Here is a 22,129-nt window from a genome sequence, read left to right on the forward strand (position 1 = left end):
AAATTAGATTTCATTGAATGAAAATCATTCCCTAGCATTACAATTTGAGACAAAAAAAAGTAACTGCATGACATAATGCAACTTTCCTAGTTAACATATTAGAAGCTACCAAAAATTACTTAAGGGTTTTAACTTGGCAGTCATAAGACAGACCATCTGCTCATTATATTCCATAATACATAAAATAAAGCTTTTATAGCTTCTTATATATTTTAAAGCTAAGGAAATGCTTTAAAATTACTTCCATATATTATGCAAATGACAAAAAACAGATGGTCCTACCTATCACAGTCAAGTCAAAATGCTTTAATAATTTTGGTGTGTTAACTGAAAAATGTATTGCCAAAATTGAGCTTGTTTTTAGATTAGAAGATTCACTCAGGAGTTTTTGAAACTTATGTGCAAGTATAAGATATAAATATATATAAAATACACATATATAAAAATCGTATTTCATATATTTTTATATATTATGCATACATATAAAAATAATTTGCCCCCCACCAATTCCACATGATTTAACTGATTAAGAAAAATAGGTACAGCAATGTTATGACTGTCATGGGTACAAGATTGCGAGCCTGCATATAAGTAGAGTTGGAGGAGGTACCAAAGCAAATCAAATTAAACAGATTTCAGTACAAGTGAGGCAAATTGATATTTTATTAGAATTGGAAAAGGAAGGGTTGGACACATCTTTCCAACTACTCGATAAACCTCTGTCAACACAGGATAGTAATGGAGAAAGATGAGAGGGAGAGGTAACATCAGAGAGAGCAGCCTGCTCGCCAGAAAAGATACCAGAGGTTGGTAAACATTTATTAAACAAAAATATCCCTTACCAAACTGTTATTATTAGAAGTATGCAGATTCTGACAACTCTGTTACACTTCAGTTTACCACTACTACAGAAGCGTGTAGTCTTTCCACTTCATGTTAGCCAAAACCCAAAGAATGGTGAAAGTAAACTGAGTATTTTGTGCTCAAAATATACTTTGTTTGAAATGGACAAGTTAGAAGTTATACACACACCTAAAAATCACTAAGGATCCCATGGTGCAACAGGAGATGCACAGATGGACACTAGCTTCCTCTGGTGGCAGCTATTGCTACTAAATTGTCCCAATCCCCTTTCATTTGAACATCCAATTACTCAATTCATCGATTTCCTGGCAGAAGGAAAAAGGTGAGCAGAGAACGTTACACATCAGAAATTTCTAGGTATCTAGACTTACTGCACAAGCAACATTATAAAAGGAACTAATTCATCCATAATGACCGCTGACAAATTGCATGCAGCATAGATCCCACTGTAAGTCTGCACTCAATACATACTCATGAAATTACTCTGGAAAAACCAACACTACATGTGTGTGCCTTATTTGCAAGCTGAAAATGCAAATGCCTGAGCAGCTCTGAGATCCCAAAACACACTAACTTAGTGACAGCTGGTAGCAAGTTACAGAAGGGAGGAACATGGCCTCAGAAAAACACAGTTATTATTGGTAACTAGCCCCCCACCTTTTTATGGTTGCATTTATAAATCCCTAGATCACTAGTAAATAGGATGAGAAAGGGCAGAAGTAGTCTGACACAATCAACAATTTTAACATAGCTCTCCCAAACACAGCGTCTGAGCTGATGACTAGGAGCATAGTGCAATCTGTGATGGAAGTTGTGAGTTACTTTGTACTAACACATCAATTTTCTAGTATATTTCTGAAGAAAGCAGAGGATATTGCTTAAAAATAAATAAAGCTGCCAGTCCATTAAAACAAAAACAAGCAGGAAGAAGACAACAGTAATTCAGCCTTGCACAGATACGTAAGAGAAATGAAGTATCAGCCTACTAAGGGAGTAGATTATGACGGAGAAAGCTATTAAGTGAAAGCTCCTATTGCTGTTAAAAGTTCTACAGTGAATTGAATTTAAAGATAGAAAGTTGGGAGGAAAGAATCTTGCTTGTTTACATAAATCACTATCTTTCTTTGTTTCTTGTAATCTGGTGAGTGTGAGCCCTGCTCAATAAGGAAACTCAGAGTTTAAAAGTGAAAAGTGAACTTGCAATACTCCCTCAAAGAACCAATTGCTAGTCTACTTGGAAAAGAGATCATGAGCCACTCAGCTATAAAGCATGGCATGTATTTTAACAGTAATCTCAAGTTAGCAAAAGAAATATTTCCCTGAATATTTGTAGCAACTCTCTACAAAAATCTGCAAACATTTAATTTCAAACTGAATGTAACAGCAGAGCCTGTAGGCATCTGAAAGATTAACACCATTTCAAAAGAGTGGTTAAAAAACCCCCAGACAGTCCGTATCTTAAAATGACATTTCAAAGTTGAATCTTTTGTATGGAAAAAAGCAGTTTTGAAAAAAGAAGATTGTTAGATAATTCTCATAGCTACAGAAAAATCTTTGCTATGTCTCCATGACAACTAGGGAATGTTAATTGGGTAGCTCAAAGTCCTAGAGGGTTTCCACCTGCCATAGCCTAGTAACACACTGTTGTGGTTTAACCCCAGCCCGCAAAAATAAACCCCACGCAGCCGCTTGATCACGCCCCCACTCCGGTGGGATGGGGGAGAGAATCGGGAGGGCACAAGTAGGAAAGCTCCCGGGTTGAGATAAAAACAGTTTAATAACTGAAATAAAACAAAGTAGAACAGTAGTAATAACAATGAGAACAACAACAATAACAGAATACACAAAGCAGGCAGTGCGCAATGCAACTGCTCACCGACCCCGTGTCACAAACGGGGGGCGAGCCCCCCCACACACCTGGTTTTTATACTGAGCATGATGTCACATGGTATAGAATACCCCATTGGCCAGCTGGGTCCACCACTCCAGCTGTGCTCCCCCCTCCCGGTGCAAGCATCACCCAGCAACAGCCAAAGCATCAATGGGCCATCAACGCTCCTTTCACACCGAACCCAAAACACAGCACACCCCCCAAGCTACTGGGAAGAAAGTTAACTCTGTCCCAGCCGGAACCAGGACACACACCATAGCCTAGTAACACACCATAAATAATTACACTCACATAATTAAGAAAAAACTACCTCTGATAATTTGCTGTTACTTCGGATATTATATCTATTCAACTCCTTATTCAACTCCTTATTCAGCCAAAGACCATACGAAAAAGTTTTGAAAAAACAGCAGATTTGTACTGTCTGCTTCTCTGGGTTCAATTCCAAGTTACACTGACCTGGTTGTCTTTGAATGGAACTAAAATTACAGCAGCTAACAAGGTCTATGTAGGTGAATGATGGCATTTGTCAAAAGGAATAATTTTACTGAGAACAAAAATAAGTATTCCTGCCAAAATCCTCATCTCCAATAACATACACACTAATGTGAAGATAATGCACCATTTCAAGGCTAAGGGCTCTGGATCTACCACAACATGTTTTTATACACAAGTTCCTCACTCCAAGGCTTGAGTGCCAATCATTATTACATCACAATACTCAAAAAGTATAGTAAACTACTAGAAGTCTCATCATACCAAACCACAGGTTTGTAAACAAACATTTTTTAAATCAAAGATGGGGAAAAAAACAAAGATGGGAGAAAAAAAGAACTCTGGATTTCTTACTATTACACTTCATTCCTCTCCCCAGACTAATAAAAAAGGGAACAAATTAAATCCTGACAGACTTCATAACTGAACTTCAGTGAAAGAAGCCAAAGATCTGAACTCCCCAAAGAAAAGGAGCTGAAGAAAACAGGCCACTGGTATTTTATTTTGGCTCTGAATACATCTTTGAATAGCAAAATTCATGAAAACCACAATGGTAGCTAACAGTGGTGCCTAGGAGTTGATAGCCACCATTAGGCTGAGCTGCAGGAAATGGGACAGCAGTACCACGCAGCTCAGATGGGACATAAAAACAAAAAGATTTTTTTTTTTAATTACAGGCTTCTTACAATATTTCCTAACCTATTCTTCTTATCTTCTCAACAGGTTTTTCAAAGTTAACTAAGCCATTCCCCCATAGAAAAAACTGGAACAAAAAGTTGGCTTCTCAAATAAATGGACTTTTCAAGTTCATGGAGATTGCTCTAGGTTCAAAGGCAGAAATAAGGAATATGAAGTTGTAGCTTTACTGAAATATCTACATACTCTTTAGTGAAGATTCCTCGAGGCCCAGAAGGTGTAACATTGCTTGGATCTAGTCCATGCGTCTCCAGAATGTTGCGAGCTGCAGGACTTAAGCGAACCCTAAAGAAATGAGAAGAAAAGTTAATCTTATTGTTTAGTAGTTTAAGTAGTTTAAACTCATTTAATGTATATCAAGAGGAACTACACAATATATGCTCTATTTCAGAGGCAACAGCTGGGGAAGAAAACGGAGTTCTGTACAAAGGCTGTGATCCTAACACTGAAGTCAGACTGTGCCCCTTCACCAAGTTTTAATGCAAGGTTGAATTTAAAAACGCAAGAATGACCTTAAAGAGATCAAAATAAAGAGTGGAAAACTTATCTCCAAACTTTCCTCTTACAGCAGCGATGCAACACACTTGTGGATTTTTCTGGAAAAGGGTCATAAGTGAAGAACCAAATACATTTTTTTAAGACCAGTTTGTTATAGTAACATTAAAAAATGAGTTTTAGGAGCTCAGACAGGAGGGTTGCTCATGCTGTAATTGCATCATTAATGCAGCTTAATTCTAATTATAACATTACCTTTGCCCTAGCTTCAATTTTATTTTATAGGATTGATTTAACGAAATGGCTACTTTTTCGGAAAGCAAAAGCCATACACATGTAGTTGCATAATTCAGTATCTGCTTTAGAAGACTAAATATTAAGCGCTCCCACACTCAAACATTTTAATCAGCATATACCAAAGATATACTATAATACTAGTAAACTTGTACCTGCCATCTTGACCTAGATGGAGTACTCTCAATAGTAACATTTCTGCCCGGAAACAAAAATGGTGATCAACTACAAAGCACAGTACATCGCTACAGAGCGCCCAGTGCACCTTAGCATGATTTGCTTTCTGAAATGAGGGAAAAAACCCAACATGTAGAGAAGAGATTTCAAAATTCTTAGATATAAAAGCAGCAACATTTTCATTAAAGAGTAAATACTTGGTTTCAAGTCTTTCCACAAAATCTCCAATTCATTATTTCCTAAAGGAGACGATATTTGCACCACATTGAATTTTAAGAGCTGTCCATAAGCCCTTGCCAAAAAAACAATGCCATAAATGATCACTTGATGCCAAAGATGCTGATACATCTCTAATTAACAGTTGCAGTGAAACAGATGCACTTCTGATGTTCTTCCGTACTAAAATGCAAGACTTAATCCTTTCAAGGATCCTTTCCTTGGATCATCCTCCTACTACAGGTAACCTTTGGGCAATTACCTCAATTAGTTGTCTTCCACTTGCATGAGAAGAGCCGAAATGCTGACAGCAAAAGTAAACATAGCAAACCAGATAGAAAAGGTAATAAGCTTTGAAAAAAAACCCAAACAAACCCGCCCCCCAAAACAAAACACACTAACAAAGCAGAAAACCAAAAAAACCCAAAAACCACCAAAACCAGATTGCGTAGCACCTGCTACCAAAATTAGTTTCCTATTCTTTTCTTTAATAGGCTTTTTTACAGCTTTTGCGTTACCACAATTCACTCCAAATAAGGAGTGATACCTCCAAATAAGGACACAAACCCGTGATTTATAGATTACTGTTACCTGACTAACACTTTGGGGTTAATTTACTCCCCCTCTAAGATGTCTGCAATGCTTAGAGTACCTTAACTGATCAAAACAAAACAAAAGTAAAGAGCACGTAAACCCACAGTTTTGAGTTTTTCACATTCCATTGTTAGGAAAATAAGAAGAAATTTTTTCTAATATTAAAAGTGCAACAGCTTGACAGTTTTGGAGTGTGCCATTTGTTTGGGTTTTTTTTCTCCTAAAAAAGAAATAGAAAACAAGTTATAGGTAAACTGAGCATCTGATGCATAAGCATCAGTGTCCATCGTATATAAACACAACTTCTTCCTAATTTAAGCTTAGAATCCTTCATAAAGCAATTGTACGTCAGTGTCGTGGTTTAACCCCAGCCAGCAAAAATAAACTCCACGCAGCCGCTCGATCACCCCCCCCGGTGGGATGGGGAGAGAATCGGGAGGGCACAAGTAGGAAAGCTCCCGGGTTGAGATAAAAACAGTTTAATAACTGAAATAAAACGAAGTAGAACAGTAGTAATAACAATGAGAACAACAATAACAGAATACACAAAGCAGGCAATGCACAACACAACCGCTCACTGACCGCCGACCGCGTGTCACGAACGGGGGGCGAGCCCGCGCCCCTCCCTCCCCCCCCCGGTTTTTATACTGAGCATGATGTCACATGGTATAGAATACCCCATTGGCCAGCTGGGTCCACCACCCCGGCTGTGCTCCCCCCTCCCGGTGCAAGCATCACCCAGCAACAGCCAAAGCATCAATGGGCCATCAACGCTCCTTTCACACCGAACCCAAAACACAGCACACCCCCCAGGCTACTGGGAAGAAAGTTAACCCTGTCCCAGCTGGAACCAGGACAGTCAGAATAAAAGCACATCCACAGAAGGTGTTCTAATAAAACTATGTTGTTCAGATTGACTTACTGGGCTTACAAGCAAGGAAATATCCTGGGCAGGCAAGCTTTATTACCTCACACATACTGAAACACTCTCTTAAACTAACAGCTTAATACTAGGTAGAAAGGGACAAAAAATTCTTCTCGGTTCAGCTCTAACTGATCTAACTAAATAAGAGTTCCATTTCTTAACAAACATAGAAACTTACTGCAGTTTTTCAGGCTCATGTTCCAGGGGAGGAGGGGCTGAAACTGAAGGACCTGCAGGAGTCGAGGTAAGCGCAGGTGCTGGTGGAGCCACAGAAGATAGATCACTACCATCAGCTGGTATTTCAACTTGCTTCCAGTCCTGTCCTTCCTCTACCAGCAGACCAATTAGTGAGCCCAAGCGTACATTTTTGCTTCCTTCCTCCACCTAAATTTAAAGCAATGAGAACGTTAAGCTACATATTGCGCTGTCTAGACTCATATGACTAAAAATGGTAGATGTGAAAATTTCAGGCATATTAATGACACTTCATCAAGAAAATATAACCCATTTTATTCCTACTATTAATAAGATGACACATGACTGAAATTAATTACAGCTGCCATTATAGGGTGAGGAATATTAACTTATGCTCCAAAACCCCATACATCTAAAGTTAGCATTCAGAAATCAAAGTAAGCAAGTTACAGACTACCAAGTACCTCCAAGAAAAAAGTCACATTAACTACTGAAAACAAATGTGGATGCCTAATGTTCGCAAACAGAGCCTAAAAATTTTTCTGGACACATTGAGCAGATGTACTTTGAGGTATCTACCCTGTATCTAGCAGTGTTACTTTTTAAAACACAAGCTTGTAAAGTCAGAAGCTAAGGGAACAAAATGAGACCAAAACCCCACAACAACAGTGCCACGTTACTTCCTTTTGGAAAAGATAACATTCGCCTTCCACTAACTTCCACCTCTAAGTTTATTTTAACATAAGTGGTGCCAAATAACAAGTCTGTCCACCAAGAAAGTGTTGGCACTTATGTAAATCACTGTTTCAAAGAACATCTGAACAGAAACCTTACAGAAAGATAAATATAATTAAATCTAATATAAATATAATCTAATTAGATTGGATAAAGCCAATCTATTCCAGATATTCCTTTCAAAACAAAAAGATACCTGTATCACAGTCAAAATATCTCTTTGATACTTCGGCAGTATCAAAATGGTTGCAGAAGTACAACTCTTCAGGTTCCCAAAAGCAATAACATTTCCAGCGCATCAGGCCAAATGTAAAGATAGCCCTTTAGGACCACAGGTAGTCAAATACAATTTAGACTGTACCAGCCCAAACAGAGTTGATTTCCTAACAAAGGAAATGGACATTATTTTTCCACCATAAAGCCATATTGCAGACACATTTGCTTCACGGTATGTATCTGCAATGCTGACATTTTACCCAAGAAAATGCAAATCACTATCATTTGAACACCTACACTAGTTAGGCTCTGTTTATAACCCAGCATTATATGAGCATTCAAAGCCATCAATGCTGTCAACTCTCACTCTTCAGAGCAAGCCAATTGTGGTTTTTTCTCATGTTCACCATCCCAAGGCAGTTATGTGAAAACTCCAGCATTCCTTATTTTCCAATACAAGTTTCCAGCCCAGATTACTTTGAAATGTCATTATAAAAAGTGTACGCATGTATTTTTTTTAAAACCCATGTTTTTAAACACACAGCCTTTGCTGCTCAGAACTAGAATAAAAAAAGAAAAGTTGTTATTATTTTGCTTAACTTCTCATCTCCTGGATTTTTAAGTCACTTCTACATTTTCATAATTCACAATACCAGAAAACCTCTCTGCATAAATCTTAACGAACCCCAGAATCTCAGATGTAGAAAGAGCTGAAATAAATAGCTTCACAATACTTTTATTACTGTGTGTACGCATAGCCAAGAAGAGTCAAAAAGATCCTAACTTTGCTGACAAATCAACAAAACACAGGTGAGCCATGAGAGGGAGAAAAAATTGGAGGAGATTAAGTGCACAGAGGAATAAAGTTCCCTCAGAGCTGTTGCCACTGCAACACAGTGCTTTAGTCACTAACACACATATAACGAAGTAGATATTTATTTCCTACACTGGGAGGAAAGGTGGATGGAACGTATGCTGGGTCACTCTGCAGTGGAAGTTTTATACAAAGTAGTTTCAGTTCATACCAATTCTCATTTAGGTCACAAATGAGAAAATGGTAATGGATATTAAATCCAGCTCTTAAAGAATCATTCATCATCTGTTTTTGGTCCAAATTGAACTGATAAGTATTTTAAGCAAAAAAGTCAGTGTTAATTTAAAAAGCAACTCTACTGAAAGAATAATCACCATTCTGAAATTACCCTTCCAAAACTTTCATTCAGTCATTTAATCTTTTACTGCATTTTACACTGAATCAGGTGTGATCATTAGAAGACCTATTCAGGCAGAAAAGGAATATATATATGAGTATCTATTTTACTGTTAGCCTGCACTTTCTCAAACCATATATACTGACATTATACAGTCAAGAAAAACAAGAAGGGTTACAGAAGTTGAATTCATTTAATCTAATGAATCTTCTATCTTTAAGGTTTTTTACCTATCTTTAAAGGTAAAAAACAAAGCGTTAGGCAGATAGTGTGTTTATTTGGCTCAGTTTTCCATACTAAACTCAGTCAAGATGGTACAGAATTGTAGTTGGCATCAAAGAACATAAAATCTTTGCCTCGTTTCCTTTAGGAAGTGAGTAAACTTCAGCTAGATGCTGATAACTCAGATGCATCAAACATTCTTAATTTCCCATCAACTACATCACATCTGAAACTTTTGAGTGGCCTTCGGCAGGACAGTCTTTTCAATAAGAAATCATCTCCCCATCCACAAACCTGAGACAGTTTAATGTTATAAACCTTACACAAATGTCTACTGAACACAGTATATATATAGTGCAGAAATATCCAAAGGATACTGCAGAAAGACTACTAAGGATCATACTTAAGCTAGGGGAAAGAAAAAAAAAATTGGAAAATTTCTGATCTTATTGCTGCCCTATTATTTCAGTTTCCAAAACATCAAGTTTCTTCTGTACTTTTTAGGAGACTGGAACATGTGTACTCTAATACTTAAGCCCACCATTTCTAGATTCCAAAAAGGGGGATTAAAAGAATCCATTAAAGATTGGGTTTGCATAATAATCTGTTCATGTTGCTCCAATAAAGCTGCCTCTCTTCCCTTAATCTGAAAGACATTATAGTTACTTTCCACCTCCTGGCATCTCTTTCTCAGACTCAGCTCTTGGCGTATGATTATTATTGGATGATATGGATACCTTGGCTAAAGCTGAGCGTCACTGCTCATACTGATATCACGTAGCTGCTGGAGAATCTGGTTTTGAGCTATCAAAAAAAGTGCCACAACAGCAATACACACAAAGAAATTTTGGAATTTGGAATGCATTCGGAATATAAGACAGGAAACAGGAAAAACACAGCTTCTGAAATACTAAAGCTACCTGTAGTCATCATGAATTACTATTAAAGAAACTTGAAAAATCAATATTGGAGTCTGCTATTCTTTTCTTAATGTCTCTGTAGAAATCATTCTTTAATACTTTTGACAGAGACAATCCCCATATCTTCTCTTCACATAATCTAACAAAGCAGTATCTATAAATGCAGAATAGATACTTCATATTAAAAAAATGGAGAGGTTGCACAAGTTTTTGTCAAGTTTTTTTTGCTATTAGATGCAAAATAATTTTCAGAAACATTCAAAATTGAATGGAGGAGAGAATTAAAAATAGTGAAAGCATTACTTACCCAGCAATTATTAAAATAAGTATATGGAGACTAAAAAAACATTTAAAAATACGTCTGATGTAAGGTTTTGTCCTGGGATAGCAGAATAGATTGTCTGAAACTTATTAGATGTGTTGCTCCACAGTTGAACACAAAATCTCAGAAGTTTCAAGGTGCTACAAAAAAATTGAACATCTGGGAAAAATTCCTATTTAGCAATGTAAATTAAAAGAAGGAAAAGATTTACAAGACTCTTACTTGTTTATATAAAAGCTATTTTAAAATTCAAGTTATCCTGTAAAAATTAAACACAAATGACAATTTCTTGTAAGCCTTGATAGACTTCACTTGCAGCTGAGTTCCATCTTACATCACCTCTCCTCCCCACCCAGCCCCCCACCTATTTTTCATTTGCAAAAAACATCATTTTTGCAAAGGATGTTCCCTTTGCTTATACAAAAAAGGAAGATACTAAATAGACCATCACTTCTTAAACACTGCCACACAGGAAACTACTCTCCCTTTTTTTGCAGACGATAACTATGCAAATACATGCTCATTCTGGTTCCAGCTAGGACAGAGTTAACTTTCTTCCCAGTAGCTGGGGGGGTGGGGGGTGCTGTGTTTTGGGTTTACTATGAGAGGAGTCTTGATTGCTCATTGATGCTTTGGTTGTTGCTGGGTGGTGCTTGTACCGGGGACTTTTCGGCCAAGTGCAGGGGAAGCTGGGGGTGGAGGGAGCATAGCTGGGGCAGTTGACTCAGCTGGCTATTGGGGTATTCTATACCATGTGACGTCATGCTCAGTATAAAACCTTGGGGGGGGCCCTCTCCCCCAGTTTGTGACACGCAGTCAGCGAGTGGTGAGCAGTTGCATTGTCTGCTTTGTATATTCAGTTATTGTTGTTGTTGTTATCATGGTTATTATTACTGTTCTACTTTGGTTTATTTCCATTATTAAACTGTTTTTATCTCAACCCGTGTGTTTTCCTACTTGTGCCCTCCCAATTCTCTCCCCCATCCCACTGGAGTGGGGGGGTAAGTGAGCAGCTCCGTGGGGTTTAGTTGCTGGCTGGGGTTAAACCATGACAGTCCTTTTAGACACAACGTGGGGCACGAAGGGTTGAGATAACAACAGATTAACTAGAGCGTATTAAGGAATTTATATCTGTTAACAGTTGCTGGTCACAATATTGATTCATTGTTCTCGATATTAATTTATCTGATCTGCACCATGCTCTTGTTTTTGCTGTACCTGTTAAAGATTGGTGTTGGGTTTTGCAGTCTGCTGTCTGCTTCCCTGCTCTGCAGGGATTAATGATGTTTTGCCTGGGAGATCTGTTATTAAAACACTGGCATTGGGAGTGATTTGGGATTTGTAATGAAGCCATTACTGTATTTCGGGTTCCACCTCATGGAGACCATTAGCAATTACACCTCTTCCTCTGAGAGGCTTTTTATGGAGGAAATAGAGAATGGCACCTTCACTACCTTCCTCTATGATGTCATCTCCTTCATGAAAATAACTTGCCAGTACCTTGAACATCTCTGGGTAGTTAAGATACATCTATTGGTATTCCTTGGGAATATTATTTCGGTTTTGTCCAAGGTTAATAAGCAATTTAAGAATGTCATCCAGAGATCTGCCCCAAGGCTGGAGAGTTTTGAGTGGCAGGATGAGTGGGATAGCATGGGTAAATGCCTAGGATGGTGGGTACCCCCAGTGTTTTGGAACTTTACCCCTGAACAAGTACAGAATCCTGAAAAATTAGTAGAATATTTGGAAGAAGTATGCTGTCACCCTGGCCATTCTAGGGAGACACAAATCACTGCTATATGCTGGGGCCTGGCCCATGCCTACGGAGCCCTGTTTAACACCATTCAGAACCCCCAAGGGGAAGAAAAGGTCTCTGTATCTGATGACAAAAGCAACAGGCCCTGTAGCTACCCCACCCCCCACTGCAGGCAGGGCAGCTACTCCGCCCCTTGTGACAGAGAACCAACCCATGCTGGTGTCAGTCGCCCCTAAGACTGATAGACAAAAAAGAAAATACACAAGAAAATCACCTCATTTAGAAAGGGATGAAAATGAAAAAGGGCCATCACCAGAACAGGAGGAGGAAGAGGCAGAACCCGTAAATGAGATGGTAACCACCCTATCTCTGAGTAAGCTGCAAGATATGCGAAAAGACTTCAGTCATTGTCTGGCAAGCACATTGTCACCTGGCTGCTCCAATGCTGGGATAATGGCGCCAGTTGCCAGGAATTAGAGGGTAGGGAAGCCAAGCAGCTGGGATCCCTTTCTAGGGAAGGGGGCATTGATAAAGCGATTGACAAGGGGCACAAGTCCTCAGTCTTTGGAGTCGTCTCCTGTCAGGCATGAAGGAAGCTATCCCTTCAAGGAAGATGTTATATGTCACCCAGGCAAGTGGACCACCATGGAGAGAGGTATCCAGTATCCGAGGGAATTAGCCGTGCTGGAAGTGATTTATGATGACCTGAACAACGAGCAGTTACCCAAAGATCCAGATGAAGTCAAGTGCACCTGACCCATGTGGCGGAAGTTTGTACAGAATGCACCAGCGTCACATGCAAACTCATTGGCAGTAATGATCTGGAAAGATGAAGAAGAACAAACGGTGGATGAATTGGCTGGCCAAGTCTGGCAACACGGCATAGACTACCTCAGGAGAGGGTATTTCAAGGACCCAAAAGGGTATCGGTGGGCTTTTGGTATAGCTGCTCTCGAGACGGAGGAAATTAAACAACTGTCTACCTTGCCCGGTCTCTCAGAGGACCCTTCTCTTGTGGGGTTGCTGAGGGTCAAAGAACAACAGGTACCAATCGCTACCACAACAGTGCACCAACCGAGACTCCCTGCTTCCCATCCATAAGCTGATTCGTCGACTGGGGAGCCAAGGAGTGATCAGCAAGACTTGCTCACCCTTCAACAGTCCCATATGGCCAGTGCGAAAGTCTAATGGAGAGTGGAGACTAACAGTAGACTACCATGGCCTGAACGAAGTTACGCCACCGTTGAGTGCTGCCATGCCGGACATGCTGAAACTTCAATATGAACTGGACTCAAAGGCAGCCAAGTGGTACGCCACCATTGATATCGCTAATGCGTTCTTCTCAATCCCTTTGGCGGCAGAGTGCAGGCCACAGTTTGCTTTCACTTGGAGGGGCGTCCAGTACACCTGGAACCGACCGCCCAGGGGTGGAAACACAGCCCTACCATTTGCCGTGGGCTGATCCACACCGCACTGGAACAGGGTGAGGCTCCAGAACATCTGCAATACATTGATGACATCATCGTATGGGGCAATACAACAGAAGTTTTTGAGAAAAGGGAGAGAATAGTCTAAATCCTTCTGAAGGCTGGTTTTGCCATAAAACAAACTAAGGTCAAGGGACCCGCACAGGAGATCCAGTTTTTAGGAATAAAATGGCAAGATGGATGTCATCAGATCCCAACGGACATGATCAACAAAATAACAGCCATGTCTCCATCGACAGGCAAAAAGGAAACACAAGCTTTCTTAGGCATTGTGGGCTTTTGGAAAATGCATATTCCAAATTACAGTCAAATTGTAAGCCCTCTCTATCACATGACCAGGAAGAACAATGAGTTCAAACGGGGCCCTGAGCAATGACAAGCCTCTGAACAAATTAAATAGGAGATAGTTCATGCAGTAGCCTTTGGGCCAATCCCGACAGGACAAGATGTGAAGAATGTGCTCTACACCGCAGCCGGGGAGAATGGCCCTACCTGGAGCCTCTGGCAGAAAGCACCAGGGGAGACTCGAGGTCAACCCTTAGGGTTCTGGAGTCGGGGATACAGAGGATCCGAGGCCCGCTATATTCCAACTGAGAAAGAGATATTGGCAGCATATGAAGGGATTCGAGCTGCTTCGGAAGTGGTTGGTACTGAAGCACAGCTCCTCCTGGCACCCTGACTGCCGGTGCTGGGCTGGATGTTCAAAGGGAGGGTCCCCTCTACACATCATGCAACCGATGCTACATGGAGTAAATGGGTCACACTGATCACTCAACGGGCCCGAATAGGAAATCCCACTAGCCCAGGAATCTTGGAAGTGATCACAAACTGGCCAGAAGGCAAAGATTTTGGAAGATCCCCAGAGGAGGAGGTGACATGTGTTAACAGGCCCCACTGTATAATAAACTACCAGAAAACAAGAAGCAATATGCCCTGTTCACTGATGGGTCCTGTGGCCTTGTGCGAAAACATCGGAGATGGAAGGCTGCTGTATGGAGTCCTATACGCTAAGTTGCAGAAACTGATGAAGAAGGTGAATCGATGACTTTGCAGAGGTGAAAGCTATCCAGCTGGCCTTGGACTTTGCTGAACGAGAAAAATGGCCAGTACTTTATCTCTATACTGACTCATCGATGGTGGCAAATGCCCTGTGGGGGTGGCTGCAGCAATGGAAGCAGAACAACTGGCAGCGCAGAGGCAAACCCACCTGGACCGCTGCATTGTAGCAAGATATTGCTGCCCAGCTAGAGAACCTGGTTATAAAAGTACATCACGTAGATGCTCACGTACCCAAGAGTCAGGCCACTGAAGAACACCAAAACAACCAGCAGGTGGACCAGGCTGCTAAGATTGAAGTGGCCCAGGTGGATCTGGACTGGCAACATAAGGGTGAATTATTTATAGCTCGGTGGGCCTGTGACACCTCAGGCCATCAAGGAAGAGATGCAACATACAGATGGGCTCGTGATCGAGGGGTGGACTTGACCATGGACGCTATTGCACAGGTTATCCATGAACGTGAAACGTGCTGCAACCAAGCAAGCCAAGCGAGTAAAGCCTCTTTGGTATGGAGGACGATGGCTGAAATATAAATGCGGGGAGGCTTGGCAGATTGATTATATCACGCTCCCACAAACCCGACAAGGCAAGCACTATGTGCTCACCATGGTGGAAGTAACCACAGGATGGCTGGAAACATACCCTGTGCCCCATGCCACCGCCCGGAACACCATCCTGGGCCTTGAAAAACAAGTCCTATGGCGACATGGCACCCCAGAAAGAATTGAGTCAGGCACTGGGACTCACTTCCAAAACTCCCTCATAGACACCTGGGCCAAAGAGCATGGCATTGAGTGGGTCTATCACATCCCCTACCATGCACCAGCCTCCAGGAAAACTGAACGATACAATGGACTGCTAAAGACAACACTGAGGGCAATGGGTGGTGGGACATTCAAGCATTGGGACACACATTTAGCAAAAGCCACCTAGTTAGTCAACACTAGGGGATCTTTCACTCGAGCTGGCCCTGCCCAATCAAAACTCTTATGTACTGTAGAGGGGGATAAAGTCCCTGTCGTGTACATAAGAAAAATGCTGGGGAAGACAGTTTGGGTTACTCCTGCCTCTGGCAAGGGAAAACCCATCTGTGGGATTGCTTTTGCTCAAGGACCTGGGTGCACTTGGTAGATAATGCAAAAGGATGAGGAAGTCCGATGTGTACCTCAAGGGGATTTGATTTTGGGTGAAAATAGCCAAGGAACTGAATTGTATGATGTTAATTATTGCCCCACTGCAATTGCACAATGCAATTGCTCACCACCCGCGCTGACCGATAACCACGTAGCAATCGGTACTTCCTGGATCACGCCTGCCATTCATATACTGAGCATGACGTCACATGGTATGGAATACCCCGTTGGCCAGCTGGGCCAGCTGTCCTGTCTGTATTCCCTCCTCCCAGTCTTGGGAGGGTAGTAGCTTGGTAGCTTCCTGGAGGGTAGTTGTCCTTGACAAGATACTTAGCAACAACTGAAAACATCAGTGTGTTCTCAACATTCTTCTCACACTAAATCCAAAACACAGCACTAGGAAGAAATTTTAACTCTATCCCAGCCGAAACCAAGACAATTACACAGGATTACTAGCTAAACTAAGTCAATATAGACACTGCTGCAAAAAAGGAAGGGCGAAAGAAATACTTCTGATCTGGTATTTGACCCCTATATGATAGGAAGGGGAAAGATTCTATAGCTTAAAAGGAATCTCACATTTAATTTTGAAATCATATTTTCCAATTATCAACAGGTCCTGAAAAACTATTTTAAGAAAACACAAAATTAGTATGCAGATTATGAGCTAATAACCCTTTAAATAGATCAAGCAAAACAATAATAACAATAATTTTAAAAGTATTACCCTTCATATTACCGGTTTAAAATGGTAAAAATATTTCTATCATAGAACATAAAGGATTTCAATGAAGAGAAGAAAAGTCAACGAAGAAGTGTCTCCCTAGTTCATGTTAATGAGCATTTAGTTAATGAAAACCTATATAAATTCAGTTTTATTTATAGTTCCATAAAAATTACTTTTGTCAATTAAAGTTTCAAATTAAAGGCTGGTCTCTCAGTCGGGTCTTACTGTTGATGCAAGAGAGGTTTCTTTTTTTGTTCTGTTTTTGGGGATGGTGGTGTGTGTTTTGGTGTGTTTTGTTGGTTTTTTTTCCTCCCCTTCTTATCTGTCGTGGTTTAACCCCAGCCAGCAAATAAACCCCACGCAGTCACTCGCTCACACCCCCTCCCCCCCCCCCATGGTGGGATGGGGAGAGAATCAGGAGGGCACAAGTAGGAAAACTCCCGGGTTGAGATAAAAACAGTTTAATAATTGAAATAAAACTAAAGTAGAACAGTAATAATAACAATGAGAACAACAACAATAACAGAATATACAAAGCAGGCGATGCAACAATGCAACTGCTCACCAACCACCGACCGTGTGTCACGAACAGGGGGCAAGCCCCCCCCCACATCTGGTTTTTATACTGAGCATGATGTCACATGGTATAGAATAACCCCATTGGCCAGCTGGGTCCACCACCCCAGCTGTGCTCCCCCCCCACCTGGTGCAAGCACCACCCAGCAACAGCCAAAGCAGCAATGGGCCATCAACACTCCTCATACCAAACCCAAAACACAGCACACCCCCCAAGCTACTGGTTCCAGCCGGAACCAGGACATTATCACAAAAAAGATTTTGTTCAATATAGCTTTTCCTATCCAGACTTTTGGAGTCTTGGATCTGTTCTCCTAGTGGAGAATTCTGTAACTGCAGTATCTTCACTCTAAACCACCACCTCTGTTCAGTCAAGAATTTTCCCTTTCAAGTTCATTCCACTCATCTTGTTACATTTTATTTCTCAAACTCTACATGTTTTCCACTCTCTTCTCTCCCAGCATACCAATTTGAAGTAAACATTTTGACAAAGGGTTTCATAATCTATTACACATATGGCAAAACGATTTCTCATAATTTTTTATTTATTTTATTCAAAGTTCTTCCAATTCACCCTGTTGATTAATTATTGTGGAGGGAGGGCAGAAACAGCTGCAATACTCCACCAGCATGGAAATGAGACTGTTCTGAAAATTTCAAACAGTGAGGAGTCTGGGAAAGAAAAGCATAAGAAATGAAGAAACAAAATTTTAGTCCTCCCAAGCAAACCACAAGAATGGAGTCTTGTGAGGGTAAGGAACACAAACTATAAGTTTCGTGTGTTCTTTTCTTTCAAAAGAGACATAGACTACCCTATAAGCACCATGAAAATTTGGAAAATGTGGTTTGCAACAAAAAGTGTATTACAGCTTTATTAATGATTTCCATACACAAGAACAGCAAAAGATCATTATTATTTTGCTGGAAAGTCAAACATTCAATCAGCACAATTTCTGTGTATGTATCATGTAGTCTTTAATAACATGCTCACTTGTGTTTCTTCCATTTTCTAATAAGCTATATCAAGATTCTACAAAGATATGGAGTTTCATCTCTAGGACATTCCTGCTTCATTATTTTTTGTGGCTTTTCATTTATAGTTGGGGGTTTTTTATGATATAAAATATATGTAAGGAATGAGGCAAAGAACTGAAAGTGAAGTATCATCAAGGACAACTGAATCTTGTCCTGGAGAACTGAAGTTTAGTCCTTTCTGTTACCGAGTTCCCACACGATACAGGGGCAAGTCACTTAAAACCAGACTTTTTATATGAACATTAATGGCACATTCTTTGTATCTTGAATGCAGGAATTGAAACTCTGATGTACAAGTTGAAGTATGAAAACTTGCAGTTGAAGCTACAACAGTATTTAAATACAACGCCCAACAAAAGCCCTCTATGTTCACTATAAGAGTATGGTGGTAAAAGACTGGCACCACACAGCTGCATAGTCATGCATCCCCTCTGCACCAAATCATGCTGGGCTGCGCCTAAGTAAAGGCAAATATCCATGCCTGCTGCATGCTGTTCATTTCACGCGAGGTTCAACAGCACTTTGTAGATGCAATTGGTTGGCCAAGCAACTGAGTGATATGCAAGGGTAAGGAGCCAGAGAACGGCAAACACTACAATGCTGGAAACCCGAGTTATTAAGCAATGCTTCAAGACACAAAGGACCCTTTGACAGAAAGAATACAAGCTAAATTAATAGTCCTGGAACAACCAAACTTGAAACACTGCATACCAAGACAGTCAAAGTGTCTGTCAAACACTCTTAGAGTTAAGACAAAATAACAGTACTAATATTCATTTTAACATGTCTACCACCAAAAAAAGCTAAGAAGCTGCACAGTGATTCAAGTAGATTTCTTCAGTATCCTATGGTTCAAACATTACAAAGTGTTTCATAACTTTTCTTGGAGACACTAGCTGATAGGTAGGATGTTTAAGTGTGGTAAGAAGCTCTTTTTATATATGAGTATATGCATTAAACCTGAGAAATATTATGCTGCAGAACCTTGTTTCCCCATTTAGCTGCCTATTTGACTGTCCAACTAGATTTTCTACAATTGTAATTGAGCAAGTTGTTTTATCTCAACCAAACTGCAAATTCATTGCAAAATCATACTTAAGATTATCCATGTTTATCTACCCAATTTCTAAAAGGGAAAAAGAAAAAATATCAGTGTTCTTGTTGGAAGTGCTAGAGGCTAGCTGACAGTTTCAGCCCTCACAGGATAAATAAGAGAACTCCACAGATTTGGATATTGTTTGGGGAAAATTTTAGAAAAAGTGGTGAATATTGAAAGGGAGGCAAAACTCTTTCCCTATCTTTATACACAATTAAAAACAACTTTTATTCCCTTCCCTAAAGATAAGAAACTCTAAAATACATTTGCCATTATACATATTTAATGGACAAGAAAATAGTCTCCCTTAATTTTTAACCATCAAATATGAGCTTTCAGAAAATGTACTATTTACTTTTACAAAGAAGCAGCAACAGAAGGCCTCAGAAATACAGCCCCACCCTTCTACATTCTGATGAGAATTAACATCAGGTCATTTTGAAATAAGACAACATTTTTCAAAAGTGTTAGAAAAGAGGAGAAAGAGAAAGGAAAATATACAGACTTTGACTTGTCTTTTTAGAATACAGTATGTAAAGAATAGCACAGGACTTGCAAGCAGACCTTAAGCAATGCAGGATTAGAAATAAGTTGTTCATTCTGATCTCCGTAGTCCAGTTGTTATTGCTTCCATCTTGGTACAGAACAGGATTTAAAGCCAAATATAAACAAGGAACCCAAACAAAATGAGCATTATCTCTGTTATATATGCACATACACACAAATACTCCAAAATGATGTTCAGAGAACTTTGCATTCATCCCAGTTCTCATTCTTTATATTAAGCCTAATCAATCTAATTTTAAGAATACAGGAACTTAATAATTCTAAGAATTGTCCTCTGGGTCAGCACATCTTGTATAATGTTCCATCTTCAATGGCCAGCACAACATAATCTAGCATGGAGATCACACATCCTGGGTAAAGCACTATCCAAAATTCCATATTCCAACTAACTGATTCCAACTTGTTTTTCTATTACTCGGAGTAAGAGATGTCATAAACGGCAATATTTCATGGACATAATTCATAAGGTGCAACACATGCAAACAACATAATTCAATCAGGTTAACTGAAAATCCATTAAACGTATATAGAATCACATACCATGTACCAGTGGTACATGTACGAAATAAATAGAGCAATTATCCCTCACTAGGAATGCAAGTAAGTGCATTATTCTGAAAGCTGAGCAGAAGGAAATTTAGCTATCTAAACTAGTTTTTGAGGCAATATGCTAAATGACAGTCTGAAGAGAAGTTATATCATCCTACTCAGAAAGGCAGAATCCCTACCAGTATTTTAGCCAATATGCCATCATCACTTGATTCCATGGTAACCACCGCTTTGTCTGTTTCAATTTCACACAATGCATCTCCAGCATTCACTGTTTCACCTGCAAAAATATAATAGAACTTAAGAATACGTAGCCTAAACTTCCTTTCAGATCTATTTAACCATGGAATATAGATATTTATCCACATAATACAGCCATTTTACATTTTTTAATATATTCTATAGCTAGTTGATCCCCCATCTTTATTTACCATATTTTATCTTTCATTTCCAAATAAAAACACTAAGATTCAGAGACACAAACTGCTGCAGCAGAATATTAACATATTCCAAATACTGACGTTTACAGTAGGTTTCCCAAAAGGAAGTACACAATGAAATTTATTTCCACAACACCATCACTCAGTAACACTGCCATGAATAAAATCCTGAGCCTTTCATATTCATTGCTAGCCATAAGTCAAAGCAAGCTATTTAAAACCGTAATTTTTTAAGACACTGGTCACAAGCAACATCATCTTTAACTAAGTATCACAGTTCTCTAGTTTGTATCTACACTATTAAAAGATATTCAAATAAAAACCTCAGCGACTTTAATCTCTTTGGAAAGCATGTCTGCAAGCTTGTTTAGTCAACCTCCTATATAGTGTCAAAAGGTCCTCTAGAAACATATTTACTTTGCAAAATAAAAATATGCACAAGTGTTAGAAATGGCTTTCGCTACATTAAACAAATCTATGATTAATTTTGAAGCATACTCTTCCTCGGCTTTTGAAGAATATCTATATCTGCCAGTGCATGATAAAGATATTCTGGGTCTGGATTCTTTCAACAGATCAATACTGACTAGATGGCCAACATTAAAATAGAAATTACATTGAAAAACTTTGAGGTAGTTGAATGTTTTGGCCTCCAACAAAATATAACAACCTTTTCCTTACAGAGCACTGAAAAATAGGGACAATACACACAAGCCTAACACATGACTACAATTTTTATATGAAGTAAAATTTCAGTATTTCCCCAACACCAGAAATGCTGCAACAGTAGTATCTGTCTAAGCATTTAATTTAATTCCTGATATCACTCTCTGTTGTACTTAAGCATCAGAATAAACCTAGTGCAGATTACCACCTGTATTTAGGTAAGATGCAAACACTTTTTTTTTTTTTCAATAATTATTTCCCGTTTCAGGACTACCTGAATTAGAAGGGGAAAATGAAGTGTTGTATGATCCTTGTGATCTCTACAATAGTAAACAATGGAAACATTCAAAGCTCAAGTCACTTACATAGTCTTGTAAGTCATAAATGTTCCTGTTATGGAACTCGGCAGGGGAGTACACAAAGTAGCACCTGATCTTTTTAATTTAATGATCTAATTGCCACACTGCACTTTGCAATAACTAGAGCATAAACAGTTTATAACAGGAAGTCAAAATTCCAGGCTCTATACCAGTGTTTTAATTCTATTGGATCATTCATTCAAGTAGCCCA

At 39.6% G+C, this 22,129-nt stretch overlaps 1 protein-coding gene across 8 annotated transcripts in view; it reads right to left on the reverse strand.

Moving 5' to 3' along the window:
• PDHX (pyruvate dehydrogenase complex component X) overlaps positions 1-22,129 on the reverse strand; it is a 79,890-nt gene that overhangs the window by 42,538 nt on the left and 15,223 nt on the right. For all 8 annotated transcript variants that reach the window (XR_012673995.1, XM_075152391.1, XM_075152393.1 and 5 more), the window contains exons 3-5: positions 20,633-20,733; positions 6,826-7,031; positions 4,133-4,231 (exon numbers count right to left, since the gene is read on the reverse strand). Coding sequence is in view for 7 of the 8 variants with exons in the window: in XM_075152391.1 (XP_075008492.1) it covers positions 4,133-4,231; positions 6,826-7,031; positions 20,633-20,733 (406 nt within the window). In the remaining variant the exon portion in view is untranslated. The remainder of the gene's footprint in view (positions 1-4,132; positions 4,232-6,825; positions 7,032-20,632; positions 20,734-22,129) is intronic.

Source organism: Calonectris borealis, chromosome 5 (genome assembly GCF_964195595.1).
Source record: "Calonectris borealis chromosome 5, bCalBor7.hap1.2, whole genome shotgun sequence".
In the NCBI taxonomy this organism is placed as follows: domain Eukaryota; kingdom Metazoa; phylum Chordata; class Aves; order Procellariiformes; family Procellariidae; genus Calonectris; species Calonectris borealis.